At 36.6% G+C, this 22,979-nt stretch overlaps 3 protein-coding genes across 4 annotated transcripts in view; all 3 read left to right on the top strand.

The window, feature by feature from the left end:
- The window catches only part of LOC116442088 (dystonin-like), a 164,651-nt gene extending 157,316 nt beyond the window's left edge, over positions 1–7,335 (top strand). The window contains exons 23-32 of the mRNA XM_032104682.1: positions 653–748; positions 2,057–2,182; positions 2,549–2,701; positions 2,955–3,109; positions 3,272–3,398; positions 4,415–4,598; positions 5,471–5,628; positions 5,955–6,133; positions 6,346–6,486; positions 7,306–7,335. Of these exons, the coding sequence (XP_031960573.1) occupies positions 653–748; positions 2,057–2,182; positions 2,549–2,701; positions 2,955–3,109; positions 3,272–3,398; positions 4,415–4,598; positions 5,471–5,628; positions 5,955–6,133; positions 6,346–6,418 (1,251 nt within the window). The 3' untranslated portion in view covers positions 6,419–6,486; positions 7,306–7,335. The remainder of the gene's footprint in view (positions 1–652; positions 749–2,056; positions 2,183–2,548; positions 2,702–2,954; positions 3,110–3,271; positions 3,399–4,414; positions 4,599–5,470; positions 5,629–5,954; positions 6,134–6,345; positions 6,487–7,305) is intronic.
- A 2,461-nt stretch (positions 7,336–9,796) lies between these two features.
- The window catches only part of DST (dystonin), a 132,256-nt gene continuing 119,073 nt past the window's right edge, over positions 9,797–22,979 (top strand). The window contains exons 1-5 of one of the 2 annotated variants that reach the window (XM_032104678.1): positions 9,797–9,955; positions 10,664–10,748; positions 10,837–10,944; positions 11,692–11,790; positions 13,307–14,911. In XM_032104678.1, coding sequence (XP_031960569.1) covers positions 10,855–10,944; positions 11,692–11,790; positions 13,307–14,911 — 1,794 coding nt within the window. In that variant the 5' untranslated portion in view covers positions 9,797–9,955; positions 10,664–10,748; positions 10,837–10,854. The remainder of the gene's footprint in view (positions 9,956–10,663; positions 10,749–10,836; positions 10,945–11,691; positions 11,791–13,306; positions 14,912–22,979) is intronic. The other variant, XM_032104679.1, reaches the window with a different exon arrangement.
- Positions 14,906–22,877, top strand: LOC116442087 (plectin-like). The gene is made up of 2 exons (XM_032104680.1): positions 14,906–19,138; positions 19,687–22,877. Exons 1-2 carry the CDS (start codon positions 16,313–16,315, stop codon positions 21,601–21,603), a joined length of 4,743 nt encoding a protein of 1,580 aa, XP_031960571.1. The 5' UTR covers positions 14,906–16,312; the 3' UTR covers positions 21,604–22,877.

The raw sequence follows: 22,979 nt of genomic DNA, 5'->3' as shown, positions 1-22,979 counted from the left end.
TAATGCATCAATTTTAAATTCCTGGAAGGCAATGAACAAACAGTTTTGAGCTGGGAATGAGAGGAATTGAAACCCCGGGATTCGGGGTGATTTCCCGCGGGCAGGAGCGCCCCCTGCTGACGAGGGCGGGTGCGGCGCGGCTCCTCGGGGCTACCGCGCTTTGCGTTCCTGCGCCGCTCCTACAGAAAATCGGGAGTCACCCACAGTCCTGGGGGTGGGTTCTTCATCGTGTATGCACTGCGACTTTAATGTACGAATTGTAGCCAGGCAAGACTCCAACTGTTTTGACCGAGTAAATAGGGACACAGAGTTGTTGATGAGCTTAGACTGGAGGAATGTCAGGAGCTGTACTCCAGCTCTTGCTGGAAGCTCTGGCAGGGATTTGTTTGGCCAAAATATGACCAGGCCACAGGATGGCGATTTCACAGCCCCTCTGGGCAAGTTTTGTTATGTTTGACTATGCTGTAGTGACAGGGTTTCTTTCTTACATCTAATTGGAATTTTCCTTACTGCGGCTTGGTTTTCCAGGGTGAAGTGATCAGATTTACCTGTTTGTGTTTGCCACATTCCTTTTGTGTTTTCTAAATTCTGTAAAGGTATGCAAGTTTCAGTTTTAATTTCCATTTGTAAAATACATCTCCGTTCCTTAAAGGCCTATAGAGCTGCAATGCAGACACAATGGAGCTGGATTCTTCAGCTCTGCCACTGTGTTGAACAACATTTGAGAGAAAATGCTGCATATTTTGAGGTAAGAAAGTAAATCAATCAAAATGTGAAATGTTTTAAGTTTCGTCCATAGTCAAAAAGTTTCACCAAAAGCGCTAGTTGTTCTCTCATTGTAATTGTAGAATTAACGTTTGTCTTGTACAATCATTAGATGATAAGCCATGCTCCCACAGTGTTGCCACAACTCTGTTTCTTCACTACAGTTATATCAGTTCACAGCAGATGACAATCTGGCCTGAGATTTTTTCAGTGTTGCAGCTGCAAGTTGAGACTCTGAGAATGAAACCTTGTTCTCTCCCTGTCGTGCACAACTGCTGTCAATAGAGCTTCTGCGGCTGATGCAGCATGGAGGGTGGTTAGTGATGGCCACAGGAGAACATATTCTAGATGATTATTCCAGGACTACTCAAAGCAAATGGAATGTGCAGCATTAATAATAAACAGAGCAGAGAACACCCTGACAGCAGACACATCCAATGAAACACCCATCTGATTATCTCATTGTCACCCATTCACATACTCAGCAAATGATGCAGTTACTTGCATGAGCTGGATAGACAGAGGAGTTTTTTTGTTGGTTTTGTTTGTTTGTTTTAAAATCCATTCATTTAAAACACTTAAATGATTAGGATGAACCTTAGTGTCTTCTGGGTTGCATGGTTGAAGAGAAAGGGAGGTGATGAAAGCTTGAGACGCCTTCGTACTGAGAAGGCTGAGAACCCAAAGTTAGGGAAGGGACACTGGAGAAGACAAAGCAATCTGAGCCCCTAGTGATAGGGGGAAGAAACTGGAATTCTTGATTTAAGAAATGAGGCTTAAGGCACAGAATGGGATTTCACTTCCCAATCATGCCTAACCAGGATCCTTGTTTGGGCATGCAGATACCCTTGCAGAACTGCCAAGTGTGGCAGCTCATTTCTCTTCCTGCACAAAATGTTTTCCCCAGCTGTGCTGCCTGGATTTTGCACCTAGTTTCTACAATTTGTAGGCTTTTTCTGTGCTTTCTGTATGAAAGTAATTGAAATTCCAAGGAAAGCAAGATTCACTTAATAAAATTTTTTCATTACAGGAATGGTCATTAACTGTAGGTTCAATAACTGCAGAATTAATTTTGCATGTAGCTTGTACCGAGAATAACTGGTGTTACAGTGTGTGCCTTTTTGAAGAATACATTTAGGCATGAGATCATGAGTGGTTGAGTGTGGTAGAGTGGTCACTTCAAGCGACGAGAAAAGCTTGTCTTAAAAGACAGCACTTCAAAACTTCGTTGTGGCTGATTCTGTATTTTTAAAGTTGTTTAAAAATAACCCAGATAATTATTTCATCCTAGTTTTTCAGCGATGCCAAAGAAGCTATGGAATATTTGAAGAATTTAAAAGATACCATATACAGAAAATACAGTTGTGATAGATCAAGCAGTCTACATAGGCTGGAAGACCTTGTCCAGGAGTCTATGGTAAGATCTATGGTAGGATCCTATTAGCAGGAGTTAAAATAAAACAAGAAATGTGTAGGTTATAGTAGGATATAAAATTTGTTAATATTATTCCTTTAAAGTGAAGGAAAAACTGCTGATTTTTCAGAACTTATAAATAAATGACTATTTTTCATAACTTTCAAATACAATTTTATTTATTTATATTTACAATACCAGATGTGGGAAGAACAGTGGCTTCTGAAAGATCCTTTGTTTTTGTAAAATGTGTTACTTTTAGGAAACACAGTAGAAGGAGTCAGGGGGGAAAAAAGGGTAACAGGATCAAAGAAGCAGTACTGTATTCTGGACATCTCTTATGACGTATTCTTTTCTTAAATGTTCTAGGAAGAAAAAGAACAACTCTTGCAGTATAAGAGCACAGTAGCAGGCCTTGTGGGAAGAGCAAAGGCAATAATTCAGCTGAAGCCAAGGAACCCTGACTGTGTACTCAAAACATCCATTCCAATTAAAGCCATCTGTGACTATAGACAAATTGAGGTTAGAAACTAACATTTCCTCAAACCAATTACAGATGTAAGAATTCAGCTAAAGTTTCATTAATTACCGTGTTCCTGGAGAAAGCTGGGCTGTAAATTTCTTCCACCCTAGTAAACAAGACCAAATCCTTGGGTTGGAACATTGGTTTTGTTGTTCTGTTGCTTATTTGTTGACAGCATTTGCAGAAGTGCTTTGTACAATTATTTTGTAATGCTTGGCTCATCAAATTATTCTGCTTTTCTGTTAATACTAGATAACTATTTACAAAGATGATGAGTGTGTATTAGCAAACAACTCCCATCGTGCTAAATGGAAAGTCATTAGCCCAAGTGGTAATGAGGCCATGGTTCCATCTGTGTGCTTTACAGTTCCTCCACCGAACAAAGAAGCAATAGATACAGCCAACAGGTAGGGACAAAGTAAAACAACCTATTTTCTATTAAAATCCACTTACATGAAGCTTGGGTTAAAAGAATATCTCACAGTTGGGGTTTTTTTTGTTTGTTTCTTTTTCTTTTTCTGTTTTCATGTGTTACCCTGATCTGAAGTTGGAATTTTTTTTTATTTCAGAATTGAACAGCAATTTCAGAATGTTCTGGCCCTTTGGCATGAGTCACATGTAAACATGAAGAGTGTGGTGTCCTGGCATTACCTGACAAATGAAATTGAAGCTGTTCGGGCTGGCAATGTTGCCTCGGTAAGTGTTATGACTAGGAAGCATTCACTGGGAAGTCATAGGATGCACTTCTCAGGAATCAGTGATTTGCAGCAATCCACATCTTCCTGGGAGTAGCTGGCAGCAGTGGCCAGTGCTGGGTACTGGTGTGGAATGATCTGCCTTGCTCCAAGCAGTCTTTATATAGCTATAGTTAGGTAAGGAGCAGGGCAATGGAAAACTACCTGCAGCCAGGTCTCCTGTTGTCAGCAGAGACCTCTTAAAAGCAATGAGCAGTAACTAAATTCTGAATTTTGTTCTACAGTAGACACTCTTTCTGTATCTATGTTGAAAATATCTGGGGAGATTAACTTCATCTGGCTAAGGTTTATCTTCCTGAAAACCCCCATTATTTCCTCATAACAACTGCAACTGCATCTTTTTAATAGCAATGGAACAACTGTGAAGCAACATTTAGTCTTTCAAGGTGAAGGCAGCTGAAAACTCATTCCTCATAATGCATTTTTTCGTTCTTATATGTATCTGTAACTTGAAATTTTAAATAGCTAGTTAGGCCCAATTTGTCAGAAATGGAATAGTGATATAGATCAAATTATGATTCTTTCTGGCTAAAACTGTGTGATGTCACAGACTGTTACAAATAATATTTGCGATACCCAAAATGACACTTTCCCACCTAATTTATCACTGTTACTGCTGGAAAGAGGAATCTGAGATAATTCTTGAAGTGTCCCTACTTGTCCTTGCTGTTGTTTGTTGCTGCATGGCATTAGATGGGAGAAATGAAGTCTGATGTAGGGTTGGCTTAACACAGCCCATTCCTGATGTGCAAGATAGAAAAGGATTTTATGTTGAGTGTCAATTATCAGCTGTCAAGTGGACCTACAGCTAAGGAACAGTAAGCTTTCAGAACCTCAATTCTTTGACTTTACCATCTTAGTATTTGATCAGTATTGCTTTTTGATAAAAAGCATTACAGGAACTGTGTGAGTGATGCACCATTGCTGACCGTGCTTTGGGTCTATAATCTGTTTCAGATAAAGACAATGCTGCCAGGTGAACATCAGCAGGTTCTAAGCAATTTACAGTCCCGCTTTGATGATTTTGTGGAAGACAGCCAGGAGTCCAAAATCTTTACAAGCTCCGATACAGCACAGCTGGAAAGGGAAGTTAATGTTTGCAAGCAATACTATCAAGAGCTTCTCAAGTCTGCAGAAAGAGGTAAGACTTAGCTTAGAACAGTAGAAAGATGCCCTTATGAGAGAGATTTTGTTCTTGATCTTGAGATCTCTTTATCATGTTGATACTGTTGCTGCCTGTGTTCTTTTGAACAGTCATTTTAACAATGCAATTGCATTGTATAGAAGCTCTTAATATTTTTTAGAGTTTGTATATATTGAGCTATGTAAAAATATTGATGTGTTACGTAATATACAGAATGCTACAAAAAATTTACACCTAAGAATTTAATATGTGCGTTACATCTCACTGCTTAGTTCTGTGTTCCTTGTTTTTGAATGCTGGAAAAACAACTTGGTTACTTTGTTGAGTTCATAACAGAATTAGAACTTTTTTCACGCTGTTAAGGCAAGGAAAATGTCATAGCTTTTTTCCTAGCTCCACAGGATGCCTGTAGTTACTGCTCTCTTAACTGTAATTTTAATACAGTGAGAATGGAAAGCTTAAAATATCTCTTCTGATTTACTGTTGAGTAGTTGATGACTTAAAGAAATACAGTAGTGCAAAGCTGATTATTTCATTAGCATAGTTCACTTCAAGAAAGACGTGGTGCCCTGTGCACCTGAAAGAGAGGATTTAATGTGCCTGATACCACTGAGTATAGCAATGCCTCCATAGGGGTAATGCCTTTGCCTGTGCCGAATGATGACAGACAGGAACTTTTCATGTGTGAGGAGATGATTTAATAAAAAAAAAATCTAAGAGTTCCTAAAATTTGCCTTAATGGAAATTGATGGCATTTTGGCCAGTCATGAAAAGACCTGTAGAGCAATGACTTTATAAAGTGTGAGAAGTTGTGGTGCAAATGACATGATGACTTTGCTGGCTAACATGTGCCTTAATTCTTTCAACAGAGGAGCAGGAAGAATCTATTTACAATCTGTACATCTCTGAAGTCAGAAATATCAGACTACGACTGGAGAGTTGTGAGGAGCGGTTAATACGGCAGATCCGGACACCAATGGAAAGGGATGATGTACATGAAAATGTGCTCAGGATTTCAGAGCAAGAGGTGAGCCTTTTGAGAAAGTCTGTTTTACCTAGGAAAAGTTTTATTTACAAAACAAACATATCCAGACTTTTAAGTGTAAGCCAGGAAGGTTTGCAGTGTACCTTAAAAAGAGAAGTAAAATATTTAGCTTGTGTTTATGAGAAAAAATATACTGATCAATGGCAACTCCATTAGTTTCCCTATTACACGTGTTTCTCTTTAATTTTTTTCAATGCTGTCCACATCAAAAAAGCAAAGGAGGGCAGATCTGTACTCATAGTGATATGTAGAATATATATCAGGTTGATGGAGGATGAAAGCACTATCAATCACCTTTCATTTTACAGAAACTGAAGAAAGAACTGGATCGACTAAAGGATGACTTGGGAATCATCACAGATAAGTGTGAAGAGTTTTTCAGTCAAGCTGCTGGTTCACCTTCAGTCCCTACTTTACGCTCTGAGCTCAATGTTGTTATTCAAAACATGAACCAGGTTTACTCCATGTCTTCCATTTTCATAGATAAGTACGTACTAGGCTGTCTTCCATCACATGTTTTAGTTTACAGTTTTTTCTTAAATTAAAACTATTTGTATGAATAATACTGATCAAGGAAAAGGGAATTAACATTTTAACATGGTATAAAGGGGGTACCCTGTGACATGAAAAGGCTGAAAAACACAAGTGTGTTGAGTGTTGGTATTGATGGTTCAGTTAACAGGGGGTCACTCTTTTCAGATTAAAAAACTATAACTTGGTGCTGACGAACACCCAAACAGCAGAATCATTAGTAAAACAATATGAAAACTAAGTTGTGTGAAGAAGAGGCAGAGTAACGGCTGACAAAAACAATATTGAAAACCTGATGGTACATTAAAGGTAAGAGCTGGCAGATGCCTTTTCATGGGCAAGTAAAAAAAAAAAAGACAAAAACCATCTGTCTTGTAACACCTGATTTGGTTATGCTACACTCTACAGTGTATCAAACATTGGCTTGTGTATTTAGTTTTAGGAGGTATTAGGATTGACATTTCAGAAAAAAGTGGCAGCTTTGGAGTACTGGGATTTCGATATTTTGAAAGCATGTTCCTGCTGTTGCAAAATGCGTTGAAGTATCTGAACTTCCAAAAGTGGCACTTGTTAATGCTGCAGTAAGATTTTCTTTTCTCTTCAGAAGGTAGCATATACTTGAGGTAACATAAACATATATTTATGTTATGTAAATTTGACCACAATAACATTCTTGCTACTGCTTTGGTGTGCTAATCAGGGTTTCTTAGGAAGTTTGGCAGATATCTTTGAGAAATTTGAAAGATTGAAGTTCGGCATTTTTTGTTTGCTGTATATAACTCATTTTGATATTGCAAATTATAAGTAATGCTTTTTTGCTTGGGATGATGATTGGGATCTGCCAATAATTTGTTTTGAAAGCTGTAGTTTACAAGGTGAGTGTGTTCATTTGATGTCTATGTTTTGATCTATGTATTGTGGGGATTGCTGTTACTTAGAATTATTTTGCGGTTTATTGCTTCACACCCATTCCGGTGCTACTTGAGTATTTGAGCAAGCAGAAGTAAAATATTAATTAAAACATTTTTGATTGATTCATTTATACATTTTACTCAGGTAAAATACTAGTTTATAAAATAGCATCATAATTTAGGAGTTATTTAAAACTTTTCATTTATCACCTACTAGCAATGGAGATCTGAAGTAGATGAGAAAAGACAAACATTCCATGCCTTAGAGGACGAACTGCAGAAGGCAAAGATGATCAGTGATCAGATGTTTAAAATGCACAAGGAACGTGATCTTGACTTTGACTGGCATAAAGAAAAAGTTGATCAGCTGGCTGAGCGGTGGCAAAATGTTCATTCTCAAATTGAAAATAGGTTTGTATGATTTTTTTATTATAATCTGTTCATGTTTTATACTGTTTGTTTTTTTTAATTTCTGAGGAAAAACAATCAGAAATTAATGTTAAAACAGTTCTGAATAGTTTTCTGAACTGTTTTTGGAATGTGCTGGGATGAAGACCTTTGTTGTGCAGTTGACAACATTGCCTTACTTTTCCACTAGAAATGTCTGTGACTATTAGGCTCCAAAAGATGAACAAGATACAGAAACTTACTACTTATCTTTACACAGTAAAGATAAATTTCTTTTTTCTTAAAAAAAAACAAGCCTGCAGAAATGGCAGGCAGTCAAATGGAAATACCATCTGTTTCTCCACATAATTAGTTCTGATGGGCTAAATTGATGAGCTGATTCATTGGTTATGATTGGGTTCATGTTAATTTGCTTTTAATTACTCAAGTGTTGAGTCTGGAAGTTCTTAGCTTCCATTGACTTCTGTGATAATTTTGGTGCAATAACTTTTTGGTGAAGTGCCTATTTTTTTAAATATCCAGTAGAGATAGTGCTCTAAATTCAGCCCTTTACTGTCAAGTTGATACTGAAAAAATTTGCTCAAGTGCACATGCCTACACAGATGTGCAGATACAGCAGAACACACCCACCCGTATTTCTGAAGGACATGTCCATATATGGCATTCCTGGAAATGCTTTTTTTCTTCAGCCTCTACAGTTCTGTTTCCTGTATGTAAAGGAGACTGAAAGAAAAAGTATGGGCAAGTTGAGGAATTCTCTACTGTACAGTCTGAATCTGTTTCCTTTAAAATGTACTTTAGTTTGTCATTATAGAAAGCCTGAAGAAGAGCATTGAAGATAGTGCTGTTGATGAAAAAGTTCACACAACCACCATTTTTGTCCTCCCTTTCTAAGGGGTGAACATACATTTGGGTGCAATATTGAAGTTATTCACTTGTAATTAACTAGTTTAGTTGTGTCTATTTAACATTGCTGGAAGTTAGAAGGAAGATGGGCAAAAGGTGACTCACTCAAAGCTGGCCGCAGAATGGCTGGCTTAAGTTCCACCTCTGATTTTTTGTCAGTGTAAGTGTGGCAGAATTTAAATGATTAAACAGTAGTTTTATGAGGTACTGAAGTGTCCTTATTTCTTCAAGAGAGTAAGTATGAACTACATGCTCTCCTCCCAGGACTGTATCCTGAACAGAAAATGCTGAAAAATGATTGCTTATACATAGTGGCTTCTGGTGTAAATAGGACAGATTGTGGTAACTGCAGTCCAGAGCTGTAAACAAGCTGCTTTCTGCAAATATTATCTCTGCTTCTTCCTAGCAGCTTGACACTGATGATCATTACACAAAAAGTATGTACAAATATTGGCTGCAGTTACCATGACCCTTTCCCTTTTTCATGGTTATTAGCTTTGAAACATGCCTAAGTATGAAACCTGAGCAATAAAATTTCCTTTCCTTGCTCTTTTTTAGTCTCCTTTTGGCATCTTAAGAACAACACTAGAGCAGTTCAAAGTATTCATTCCAAATCAAACTGTAAAAGGTTGTTTAATTAGTATGTTTATTCTGCAGTGTTGAGTGGTCATATTTATATGATATTTTAAGTAGACTCATAGAATATCCTGAGTTGGAAGGAACCCACAAGCATCATCAAGTCTTAACTCCTGACTCTGCACAGAGCAGTCACCAAAATCACACCACAATAACAAGTGGCAGTGTAAGGATCATGAAAGAAAATCTGTCAGTATTTCCCTCAGTGTGGAAATGACTTTAAAGAAATACACAAAACTCTCTTTTCAGGTCAAAAACATGATTTAAAATTAGATGTACATGTTCAATTACTTTTGCACATTAGCATATTTACAGTCTTTAGTTTTAGTGTAACTCCTGCTGTTTTGTGGGAAGCATGGAGAGTATATGTGAACCACTACTTGACTCCAGCACAACACAACTCCTCTTGATTCATAGGTCACATTTGAAATACTCTCACTTGTAACAAAGCTGACTGCTGTAGCAGAGCCCTCCCTCTTTCTTGGAGTATCCTGTGCTTGTGGAGTTTCAAGCAGTTGAACACACTAATGAGGGATATACAGAGTTTCTTGTGTAGTAGGATTCTCTCCTGGATGTCCTTTGTGACAATGGAAAGTCTTCCATCAAACTGGGAGCCCTGGTGTTTGAGCAAGTGAATTTGCTGTTTAATTTAGTGTTATTTAGTATGTTTTATACTGTGAACTGTAGCAGAGCTAAGGCATTTTGTCTTTAATAATCATCTTTTCCCCTTTGATTTGTCTTCTAAAATAAATCAGGTGCGTGACTTAGAAGGTATTAATAAATCTCTCAAGTATTATAAAGATACTTATAATTCTTTGGACACTTGGATTCAACAAGTGGAAGATACTCAGAGAAAGATTCAAGAAATACATCCTGAAAATAGCAAAGCATTGGCTAAACAATTGAACCAACATAAGGTATGAAAGGGATGTCATTGTGGGAAAGCACCTGCTGTAAGCACTGGACCAACGAGTTACAACACCAGTGATCTCCAGTCTTGTTTAATTATATGAGGGGCTTATATCCATCAGCCCTTACTGTAAAACTCCAAGTAATCACCAGATTTTATGATTTTGTGTTTATAATGCGCCATGAATACATCACTCACTGACTATTGTCATTTTATAGACTAGATTGTTTGGTCCTCAAGGTATGCAAGAACATCAAAGCCTTAAAACTTCTGGACAGTCCTTATCACATAATTTTTATATTCAGTGCTGCTTTTTTTTTATTTATGGATGTAGAAATACTTTCATGGAAGCAGAGCTAAACACAACATCTGTCTCCTGCAAGAAAGAAATACAGTTTAAATAGACAGGATAATAAATTATATGCATTGAAAGGATATATTCCTGATTTTGTTTAAGTTCATTCACCAACTATTAAACCTGGCGAGGTTTTTTCACTACTTCTGTACTGTGAACCTGATAAAGCTGAGGGGGACATAGGCTTGAGCATAATTACTTGTACACACGTGGACTAGGAGCATATAGATGGTTAGATAAAGTAGATTGTTATTGTAACATCTATTTATATTAGACACTGTTAGATAAAGTAGAAATGTTAATTATAAATACTAAAAAAATAAACTTTTTAAGGTGAAAAATGTACATTCATATTTACAGATACTGTTTTCTGAGATTGAAATGAAGCAAAGCAAAATAGATGGAATGCCAGAAGTAGTCAGAACAATACTCAGCTGCTGTGAAGGTAACAGTTACATTACACTTATAATCCTATTTTTTAGTGTCAGTATCATGTTTAATGCCAACAATTTTGTGTATTTTCTCTTCTACAGGACTATGAGTTGCAGACCATGACCTACAGAGCTATGGTTGACTCCCAACAAAAATCTCCAGTAAAACGCCGAAGAATGCAAAGCTCATCAGACTTCATTATTCAAGAGGTAAATCGGTTTCTTATTAAACAGGAAAATTGTGAGTCTTTGCTAAAAAACAAAGTAAACACAGAATCAATTTTGGATTTATTAATGATTAAATATGGTAATCTTAAAAAAGATTGGTTTTTTTTCTCTAGATACATGATGTTAACAAATATTCCAATTTGTTTATGCCTGCATTTTGTGTAACAAGACAGTATAATGCAGCTGATTAAAAAACAGTCACCCGAATTATAAAAAACTGTTTGGGAGTTGTGCCTCAGTAAAATTGTTTAGAAACTACCTCTTGGACTGGATCTTGATAACAGTAAACCAAGAATGTTCATCTTGACCGTAGTAAAAACCTTCCATATTAGGTCACTTGGATAGATTCTAAGGCAAATCAGCCTCGTTTGGGTGAGAAAGATAAATCTGTCTCCCTGACACCTGTTAGAGCGAGGAATAGTGACAAGCATGGCTTGCCCCTCTTAAAACCTTTTCTTACAGAGGAAGAATCAAGCGACTGTGAAGTCAAAACATTGTCTTCTGTTTCTTCTCCTTATGGATCTCCTCACAGATCCTTAGGATATATTTGTTCAAGTGCACCTTGTGACAGCAGTGAACTTTGGAATCAAAATTAGAACTTGGATTCCACAATCATAATTTTGAAACCAAAATCAGGATAGGTTCTAGAGCAGTATCTATCACTTCTTTCACGCTTAATGGGAGTGTTTACCTCTATGACACCTACCCCCCTTTTTTGTTTCTCTACAGTTCATGGATCTACGGACTCGGTACACTGCTTTAGTGACCCTGATGACCCAATACATTAAGTTTGCAGGTGATTCTTTGAAAAGACTGGAAGAAGAAGAGGTAGGTCATTCTCCGTCAGTCAACCAAGCAAAAAGAACATCTAGGCAAGCAAACAGCAATACACCTGTTGGAATAATTCACAAAGTTACCAGCAGATATGGAAAACTAAAATTCCTTATGTAGTGCACATTATACAGAAAAAGTGTTAACACTGTTATGATTCAGATAAGCAAAATCCTGTACCATCCATACATTTTACCAGTTCTTTCACCTAGAAAGATCATATGGTTCATTAAATTCTGATGGAGATGTAGTTTAAATTTAAATACTAAACTTTCAGTTTTAATACCCTAGGGCTTGGTCTTTTGGGTAAAAGCAGACACTAAGTTGAAGGTAAACTACTAAGATGTAGGCTTTTTAATATTCCATAGTATGCATTCTGGTCCACTTAACAACATACAAGGAAGTTCTTTCAACAGGGAGATGAGATGCCCTCTTAATTAATTTCTGAAGTTAGTTTGACCCCTTCATTTTTTTCCTTCTGCCTTTCTATTGTATTGATTCCTTGGGGTCAAACAGCATTTTATTTATGCTTAGAGTTGGATCTTACTAGCAAAAGTAGGTTATGAAATTAGGCAGAAAAAATTATTCAAAATACATGCTTGCTGCAGAGAAACCTTCCAAATAATTGAGAAAAACCAACCTTCTAAATTTTTCACTTTCTTTTGAAAACTGTCTCTCAGAAAGAGATTATATAGTCATTCTTTAAGGACGACATTGTTTTAGTATAAACTGCATAAATTGGATAAAATTGGAGAACACCACCATACGGGTATAAATTTTAATGTTATTGTTACAGGAAAAAAAAGTTCATAAATGAATGTTATATAATTCTGGTGCTGATTTTGTCTTTATTGGCTTTTCTTGCTATTGAATACCTCTGAAGCAACGCTAACAACAGCATGTATCTTTGGGCATCATCAAGTGGTGGAGCAAACTGATGGAAACACATAATGTTTGTTGATAGGTAGCCATTATAACTGAGGATTTAGTATGACTAATCATGCTAATGGCACCAAGGATAAAAAGTCAAAGAACAAGGATCAAGAAATTTGTGAATGTCAATAGACTTCACGTTCTTCGAGAACAAGTGGAATCTTTCAAAATGCTTTGAGTTTCAGTCTGCTCTGAGTCTCCAGGATTGCTTTTTTTGAAATCAAGTAGCCCCCATCTTCCTTTCCTCCTCTACCCCCTGTCAGCCTTCTAAATCTTTGGTAGCTTCTTTGAAGGTAACTTAAGCAGGTTTCCAGTCTCAAAATAATATAATGGGTTTTTTTTCGTTTTAATAAGGGTAGCAAATCAGAAAAAGAATAATCTTTTTCAAAAGAGGAATGAGGTTTGTTTTCTTCTGGGAAGAAAAATTCTTCACAGACCTCTGAAATCTGTGATTGTTCCGAAATTTTCTTTTATGCCAGCCTTTCTTCCTACCTCTCTGTATTTGAGAAATCAGAGAATAAGGTAAAAATAAGATACTTTCCTTCATATCTCAGTTTAATCCATGTGCTATCATGCTCAGAGTTTACCAGAAGACAATCAACTCCAGCAACCTGTGAAGTCAGCTGAAGTCTTTCAACATTCGGGAAGTAAAGAAGCTCTTGAATTGAGAGAGGAAAAGAAACCTAATGAAAGCATGATGGATGCGGAATATTTGCAAAAACAGAACTCTTCCAGTAAACCTGAATACACAGAATATAAATTGGAAATGAACAGAAGAAAGTTAAATGTAGAGAGATGTGATAAAATCAAAACTGATAGAACATTAAAGCAACGTCTAAATTTCAATGGTCAAGAAAGTAGCATTAGTGGCAACAGAGACAGTAAGCTACATACAGAGCAGGAGAGTTTAATGGGTTTTGGTAATCAAAGCAAAGAAGAAAAAAATGGCAAAAAAGATTGTTTTGTTTCAACTGAGATCTGTGTGAGTGTGAACAATGATCCTGGTGAAATGTTAAATGAGCAGATTGCTAATAGAGAGAGACAGAAAACAGAAGGAATGTCAGAGAAGTTGCCTGAAGTGGAAATGATTCACAAAACCACAGAAAAAAAAAATTCAAGAAAGGCAGGGAGTGATGTTTCAACAAAGCAACAATGCAAGATGCAATTAGAAACTGATTTTGAGCTAATAACAAAGAAAGCTGAAGTCAGTCCAAGAACTGGAAAGCAGGCCTTGGGTATCAGCCCTTATGAACAGCAACATTTTTCACAGGGAACTAATTTTGAATGTCAGTGTAAAGAGCATTGCTCTACAGAAAGCAAAAGCTGTAATACTTTACAATCTGAAGACAGAGGGTTTCAAGTGTGTGGTGAAAAAGGTGATTCTCTTTCAGGTGCAGGGGATGCAGCACCTTTAGAAAAAGTTGCATCCTCTTTCAGAAAGCTGACAGTGCACAATGGAAGTGAACAAACGAAGTTAAATTTGCAATCTATGAGCAATCCAGGTGTTTATTGTCATGTTGAAAGGGATACTGACAAACTGCAGAAAGCATCTCTGGATAAAGGTTACCTCTTAGCAGAAAATGAAATCCTAGAAAAATCACATTTAAATTCAAATGAAGTCAAGAGTACAGTGCAAGAAATGTTGACTGTTTCTTCAGGAAATATTTCAGAGGGTCACTGTGCAGCAAAAGTCTCTGAATCTTATCCATTAGATTTTCATGTTTCACCTGTGCAGAATGATCAACATTTAGGTACAGAATTGTTAGGAAATGATGGTGATTTAAATGCAAATTTAGGTGTCTCAGGAGTTTTTTCTGGAGGAGAGCATTATTTTCCATTATCAGAACATGAACTAGCAAAAAAGCTTTTGAGTCACAATGAGAAAATAAGCATGAAGAAAATACCACAGGGTAACATTTATGGTTTGCACAACATAAATAGAAGTGGGAAGAAGCAGAGTGGAGAAGACAGGCTAGAACAGGGTCAGAAATGTAAAGATTTATTGCTAGTTTCAGAAGTAGACAGTAGAGATGAGGATAATAGCACAGAGGTCCCTCGAAAAACCACAGGACTCCAGAAAACATTTAGTGAAAAATTAGGCAAAAAAGCCTCATTTGAAGAAAAAGAAAATAAAAAAAAAAGAGACAATGATAATGAAGAGAAAAGGAGCACAACTATTATTAAGGTACCAGAGTTTTTATGCAATGCAGATGAAAGAGTTAATCTAAGAATGATTCTAAATCAATGCAAATCAAGATTTGAATTGCAAATTACATCAAGGTCAAGTGATTTAAGATTGATTGACCATAATTTAAACAATGAATATGCTAATTATGCATCAATTACTGTGCATTTTGAGATGCTTAAGTTTTTTAAGTTCTTAGAAATTAATTTTTATACTTACTTTGTGTTAATATTTGCCATCCTTTTCTCCACCCAACCGATGCTCAGCATGTTGATTAGAAAAATGAAATCTAAGATACAGTTTGTGACTGTATCTATATTTTTAGGTCTTTTTTTTCAAGCACAATACATTAGAGTTTGTGTTTATGTGAGTATAAGAGATCTGATAAATTGATTTAAGTGTTTTGTTTCTGTTGGGGGCTGTTCAAAATTATAATACAGGGGAATACAGAGAGGAACTGAAGAAGCTGCCTTTGCATTAGCCTTTTAGGAAATGTCTCAGATATTATATGAAAAATCAAGTAAATCTGGTAAATTTTAAGTAACCCAACAGTTTGCTTGTTTGAAAACATTGCTGTCATTACCCTTTGTGCCCTGTTTGTATGATCATAGGAATGAATATAGGTGTGTTCTTACTTCATGTTAGCTCACATTTGGTAACTTAGCACCACAACAGGGCTAATGAAGACAAGGTATGTATAGTTTCAACCATAATGTTACTGGTGATTACACATCTTCCTTAAAAGACTTGCTCTGGATCTGCCAGTATATGGAGACTACTAGCCAACTGATTTTCATTAGGATTTTCCTAATTACCATGTTTACACTTCTGTGTCTGCACTGCAGAATAGCTGTACTCTTACTAGTCCCCCAGCTAAGCCAGTGGAGGCATTGGGACTGGGGAGCAAACTGTGGAGCACAGCTGTACTGGGGTTTGGATACTTCTCTTTCTGGAGCTGCTGCATCTTGGCTCTAACTCTCTAGATACTGTTTCTTTTCTTGGAGGGGATTTCCAAACTTTTCTATGTCATTTGTGGTTGCAAGCTTAAATCCTTCTTTCAGCACCTGCTGAGCTGATTGAGAAATGGTAGGCCACTTTCTCATTGGGAACTCTTGCACACTGTGTTTGGCTCATTGTTTGCTCTACCTATTTGTTTGGAGAGAAAGCCTATGCGACCTGTTTGGTGTTGCTTTCTGCTAAGAGGCATCTGACTGAAGTGAGAGGCTTCAGGACTTCTTCACTTTGTGGATGTCTTTGTCAAGGGTTTCATATTTGGCTAGTGGTAACTTCCTGAAGCCTTCAAGAGAAGGTGATGGTGGTGGGAACTGCTCATCCTGCTTTCTGGACATACCATATATACATGAGTAAGTATTTTCCCTTCTGCTTTTCTAAGAGCCTAATATGTTCCATATGCTGTATTACAAAAAGTGCATTCTAACTTACCCTTCTCTTTTACAGATTTTAAAGAATAAGGAAGCATCCACACGTCAGGCATATTCAGATCTAATGGCACAGCAAAATAGTACAGTTGCTGAGAATAAAAAACTCATGGGAAAGGTAAAAACACTTGAGGAGACATTGGAGAATATGAAGAAACAAAAAATCCAAGTGGAACAGGAACTCCCTAAAGTGAGAGAAGCTGCAGAAAAAGAGCGGAAGAAGCAGCAAAAGGACATGGAGGAGATCTGTCTTCAGAAGACCAAGGCTGAACAAGAGGCTAAGCAATGTCGTATAGACCTAGAAAGCATTGAGAAAGAGAAAGCAGATGCAGAGCAGGAGTTGGAGTGTGTAAGGCAGTTCATTTTTCAGGCAGAGACTCAAAGAAGTATACTGGAAGAAAACCTCCGTGCTTTTCGAAATCAAATAGAAGAAAGCACTTTTACCAGAAGAAACCTTGAAGAACTTCTAAGAAGAAAAGATACTAATCTTCATGATTTAGAGAAACAAAAAAAAACCTTGATGCAGGAACTGCAAAAAAAAACAGATGGAGAGGAGAAACTTATGAAGCTCATCAAGCAAATGGAACAAGATCTTGACTTTAAAGGGAACCTATCAGAAATAAAGCTGCAAGAAAGAGAGAGAACTGAATCCAGAAGAAAGATTATTGAAGGCACATACACTGTAACTAGAGAAACTTCCCCGCCAACTTTTACAGCTGGGCAAGGCAGCCAGTGTAGGATTGATTCTGAAATCATGAGTTTCCAGAAGAAACTAGAAGCCAAAAAGGTAGAAGAACTTAAACAAAAGATAGATGATCTGACCCTTGCTAACAAAAAAGCTGATAAAACTATTAAAGACCTGAAATATGAACTGAATGAAATTGAGCTTCAAAAATCATCAACAGAAGAAAAGTCTCGTTTATTAAAAGAAAAATTAGATAAAGTTAACAATGAACTTAAATGCCTAAAAATTAAGTTGGAGGAAAAAGACCAAGAAGAACAGAGATATTTGCAACAGTTGAAAGAACTGGAAAGGCAGCTACAGAGAACCACAGGTAAAGCTGAAGAGGTGATGCAAGAAAATATTGATCTTAAGAAAATTAAGATGAACTATCAGGAGGAGCTGAAATCTGTTCAGCAAGAAAAGACACAGCTCAAAAGAGAAGTAGAGGAATTAACCAGATCACAGACAAAAACTGAAATCACTATCAAACATTTAAATTCACAAATCAGTTCTCTTCAAAAAGAGAAGCTGGCAGCTGAACACAGAACACAGTCATGCAAAGGAGAAGCAAATAATCTTCAAGACCAGTATAAGAAAATAAAAGAACAGTTGCTTGGAAAAACGAAAGTAGAGAAAGAAAACCAGCATGAAATTCAGATGCTGAGGAATGAATTAACCAAAAGCAATCAGGTGTCAGAAACATTGAAACAACAGATAGAAGACCTTAATAAATGGAATACTGAAACAAAACTACTGATGAAGCAAATTCAATCCGAATCAGAGAAGATGGCTTTGGAAAAACAAAATATTCAGAGGAAAAATGATGCGTTAAAAGCCCTAGCAGATGGTTTCAAAGAACAATTGCGTACAACAAATGAACAATTGCACAAACAAACAAAAATTGAGCAAGAATTCATATGTAAAATCAAAAGCCTAGAAGTTGATCTTGCAAAAACAAAAGACTTAGCTAGTGACTATAAACAAAAATGTGATAAACAAAATGCTTCCACCCTTAGCATTGACCGGGAGGTTAAAAATTTAAATGCTCAGATGAGTGCTCTAACTATGGAAAAGAGAATGAGTGAGCAGAAGATAGTGCTACAACAAGCTCATATACAAGAATTAAGTAGCAAATTAAAAAAATTGCAGGATGAACTCCATCAGAAAACTCTGGATGAACAGATGGCACGCAAAAAGATGATTCTGTTTCAGGAAGAATCCATTAAGTTTAAACATTCTGCAGAGGAATTTAGGAAAAAAGTGGAAAAACTACTGGAATCCCATAGCATCACAGAAAAGGACATTTCTGGTATAAAGCTAGAATGTGTTGCTCTTCAACAAGAAAAGCATATGGCTGAGGAAAACATCATGTTGTACAAGAGGCAAATTGAAGATCTGCAAGAAAGGCTTAAAAAATGTCACGAACAACTACAGCAAGGGAAGCAGGCTGAAATGGACTATCATCAGAAGTGCAGGAAACTTGAGGAAGAATTGGAAGTGCAGAAGCGCGTGGTTGAGAGCTTGAAACAGAAGATGGATCTGCAGGTCAGGGAGAGTGAACACAGGTTTCTTTCATTTCAGAATGAAGTTCAGCAAAATAATAAGCTCCAAGATTCTGGATTTAAATTGAGCTGTGAGAGAAGAGGGAATGATTTCAATTACCTGAGTGAGACTGCAGCTAAAGAATTTGAACAGCCTCCTCCACATACAAAACCAAGCTCACCTTTGTTAAGGCAGAAACAGGGGAGATCAGGTTTTAAATCTGATCAAATAGAAGGAAATACATTGTACCTGAGTGCTGATGATACAATACCAAGAGAGGTGCAGTTTCAGATGTCAAGCATAAACCAATCATCAGAAGATTCAAGTTCGCAGTCTTTTACAGAGTTTGTTTCACAGATGAGTACGCAGTTCCAGATAACTTTTGATAAAGCAAACCAAATCTGTGGAACATCTGAAAGGGACACATTGAGAAACAGAAACCTACACAGTTCCAGGCAAACCATTAGACATGGAGAAGACACAAAACATGAATTAGGAGTGGTAAAACTTCATCCCTTGGAGGTACACACTACATTTTCTGAGGGTTTGCCTTCCTAATGCTGCTTTTTACTAGTCGGTTTGGTTGGTTGGTTTTAGTTATGCTTTATTACTATTCTGTTTAATATTTCTAATGTTTCTACCTTGGTGAAGGGAACCCCTTCTGTCTTACACAAAAAGCTTCATGTTAGACCTTACTAGGTTTGTTAATGTCTAAGAAAAGTTATTTTAAAAATTTGTATTGAAAATAGGAATTCACATTCACTGTTGTATCATTATTGGTCAAAGTAAGCCTTGATTAACAGCAGTCTGCTCTTATAGAAGCAAACAACAGTTACTGATGCTTAGTCTAGTCATATTCCTGTTATTGAATAAATATTTGAAATGGCAAATGCACTTCAAAACTCAAGCTCTCTATATATCTCTGCTTACCAATTTTAGTAGCAGTTCTCCTTTCTGACTTGCGTTCAAGTTCTCCCTTTGGTTTCTCTGGTGGTGGATTTAGGAGTGAACTATGTACCGCACAGTCTGCAGTTGTATTTCTCACTGTGTCAAAAACTTCCTATTTACAGATAGTGGAGAACAAGCACTATGACATGCATGTTGAAGTCACAACATTAAACCAAGAGAATGACAAGACTTTTGGTAATGAAGAGAGAATGTTTCAGGGATCCAAAACTTCCGAAGGGTTTAGGAGAGAAGACTTTGCAAAGATGAGCTCTTTCTTAGGAGAAGAGGTTTTGAGAACTGTTGATGATGCTACTCAGCTGGAATATTTTACAGAGGAATATGATACTATTAAATTTCAAGGTCTCCGACATGATGTAACTGCCAGACAGTTGACTGAAGTTAAACTTTTAGACAAGCTCACTGTTGAGCAGCTCATTTCAGGGCAGAAAACTATTGATGAGGTTCAGAAAAGTCTTGAAAAATTTTTAACTAAACCTACAGCTATAGCTGGGCTGTACCTTGAATCCAGCAAAGAGATAGTCTCTTTTGCTTTAGCAGCAAAGAGAAAGATCATAGGAAAAGCACTGGCGTTAGCATTTTTAGAGGCCCAAGCAGCTACTGGTTTTATTATTGATCCCACAACAGGTCAGAAATTCTCTGTTGATGATTCAGTTGTTAGAGGTCTTGCAGACAGTGAATTTAAGAGTAGACTGCTTGAGGCAGAAAAAGCTGTTTTGGGTTATTGCTGTTCTGGGAAGGTGCTGTCTGTGTTTCAGGCTGTGGAAGCTCATCTTTTAGAAAGACAAAAAGGTAAAAATATCCTTGAGGCTCAAATTGCAAGCGGGGGGGTTATTGATCCTGTGAGAAGTGTTCGTGTACCTCCAGAAGTTGCCGTGCAGCTTGGCTTGCTTAATAACACCATTTTAAAATTTTTGCATGAACCTTCAAGTAATGCAAAATGTTTCCAAAATCCAAATAACAGGAAAGCTATGTACTACTGTGATTTGCTGAAAATGTGTTTGTTCAGCATAAGCAGTAAGTGCTTTCTGCTTCCAGTTGGTGAAAGGAAAATAAGCAGCCCGTCAGCAGAGAAAAAACATAAAACTTCTGTAGTAAATGTTGACACAGGAACTGAAATGGCTTCATATGAAGCTTATAAAAAAAATTATATTGATAAAGCTACATATCTTGAGCTTTCAAAACAGGAATTTGATTGGAAGGAGTCTACGTGTTTTGACTCTGATGGCAATTCTTTTCTTTTGCTTACAGATCTTAAAACAGGTGTACAGTTTAATATTGAGGAGACATTAAATCAGGGTAGAATTGACAGAGCATTAGTCAACAAATATAAGGAGGGCTTAATCACCGTTAATGAGTTTGGTGATATATTAGTTAGCAGCTCACAGCCAAATAAGGACTTAAACAGTCCTATTGCAGGGTTCTGGCTTTCTGAAACCAATGAAAGAATTCCAGTCTTGAAAGCTTCACGCAAAAATTTGGTAGATAGAGTTACTGTGCTCCGATGTCTTGAAGCTCAGGTTAGTACAGGAGGTATAATTGATCCATTTACAGGAAAAAAATACAGTGTTTCAGAAGCTTTGCAAAGGGAGTTAATTGATGATGGTTGTGCCAAGCAAATCCAGCAGTGTGAGCTGCTCTTTACTGGGATCATTCATCCTGTAAGGAACACTATTATGTCAGCTGTTGAAGCCGTGCATTTAAGTGCCATAGACAAAGAAATGGGCATGCGCTGTCTGGAATATCAGTACTTGACTGGTGGCTTGATAGATCCAAAATCTCATTCCAGGTTAACAATGGAAGATGCAATTAAGAATGGTATTATTGATGCTATCACAGCTACAAAGATGAAGGATGAAAAATTGCACAATAAAGTTTTAACATGCCCCAAAACTAAGAAGAAGATAACCTACAAAGAAGCTTTAGATAGAGCTGTTTTTGATTGTCACACTGGGCTGCGGTTGTTAGAAGCAGCTCAGCCTATGAAAACAGGAATTTCCAGTCTTTTCTATAATTCATAGTGGGCGAAAGATGTAAGTACTCATTTTGGGCTTTGCTTTAAAACCTGTTAAAGTTAAGGAAAAGATCTGTGATGGCCTTTATGGAAAATCATAAATGGTGTTTTCTAGCATTAATTACTTGCTGCAAAACTAATTATTATGAACAACTAATAGGCAGAAACCACTGAAACTGGAATTAGATATTACTTATTGCAAAACTGAAATTTATAGATAGGCAGATTCATAATTTCAAAATGCAGTCTATGTGTTCAGTCTTTACCGGCAGGCCTTGTCTGTCATTACCTTACATGTAGGTAGTGTAAATGAGAAATTATACTGAGGTTGGTGAAGTTACTAGTAGTGCAAAGTGGGTAGATTTAGGTGAGACAAAAATCATATTCTTACATTAAAGATTGAAGGGGATTGCCCATTTTTTGGACTGAACACAGTGTAGTATTTCATGTGACCTGTTACTTAAAATTACAAATCAGTTTGCAGATACCATTTGTTTTACAAGAGTGGCAATAAAATATACAAGATTAAATCTGCAGTGCAGTAAGCACACATGCATCAGTACTTTTTCTCACACTGGTATTTCATTAATTTTAATGGACTGTTTGCACCAAACAGTTGTGTGCCCTGTCCTGAGTTTTTCTCTCATTTCAGGTTCTTTTTTTTTTTAGAATTGTTTTCTGCTCTAATAGGCAAATGAATTACAATAACACATCAAATTTAAAAAAAGATCCATTGAAATAAAATGTTTTCATTTCTACTTGTGATACATGGAAGGGCTTAAGCATGTTTTCTCTGTATTGATAAATGTCCACCTAACAGATTGTGTATATATATGAAAAGGTGTATGTTTTCCTGTGCAGAAAAGGATTAAATGTCTCAGTATTTTACTTTTACTTTTCTTGTTTCTGTAGACATAAAAGCAATGTATTCTTCCTAATTGTAATTTGGTAATCCATGTGCATAATTTGCAAAATACTGTTATGCTATGCTGGTTGTACATATCCTTACCCGAGGGTAATGCAAAGGCAGCAATTCAAAGATAGTTTATATGCAAATTTTTTTTAGATTTTATCTGCTGAGTAATGGCTGGGAAGCTATGCTTTTTCTTGCTATCAATCATTTTATAATGATTGTATGTGTGTATGAATAAGCACCTTTATCATAATTACAAATCACTTGATGTATTATTTTGTTAATGTCTATAATTATGTGGCATTTTTGTTCCTACATAAAAGTGTCATAGTAATGAATGTGGTGGTAAATAAAAAGAAATCATTTTATGTTTGTGGTGATAATAATGCCATTGTGGTAGAATTGTGTTTCTGTGGACATTAATGTTACATATTTCAGCAATTTACATTTACATGTTTTTTTACAATTCA

Source organism: Corvus moneduloides, chromosome 3 (assembly GCF_009650955.1).
Source record: "Corvus moneduloides isolate bCorMon1 chromosome 3, bCorMon1.pri, whole genome shotgun sequence".
Lineage (NCBI taxonomy): Eukaryota > Metazoa > Chordata > Aves > Passeriformes > Corvidae > Corvus > Corvus moneduloides.
Note: the sequence above shows the minus strand (reverse complement) of the source record. Positions and strands in the feature narration are given on the sequence as shown.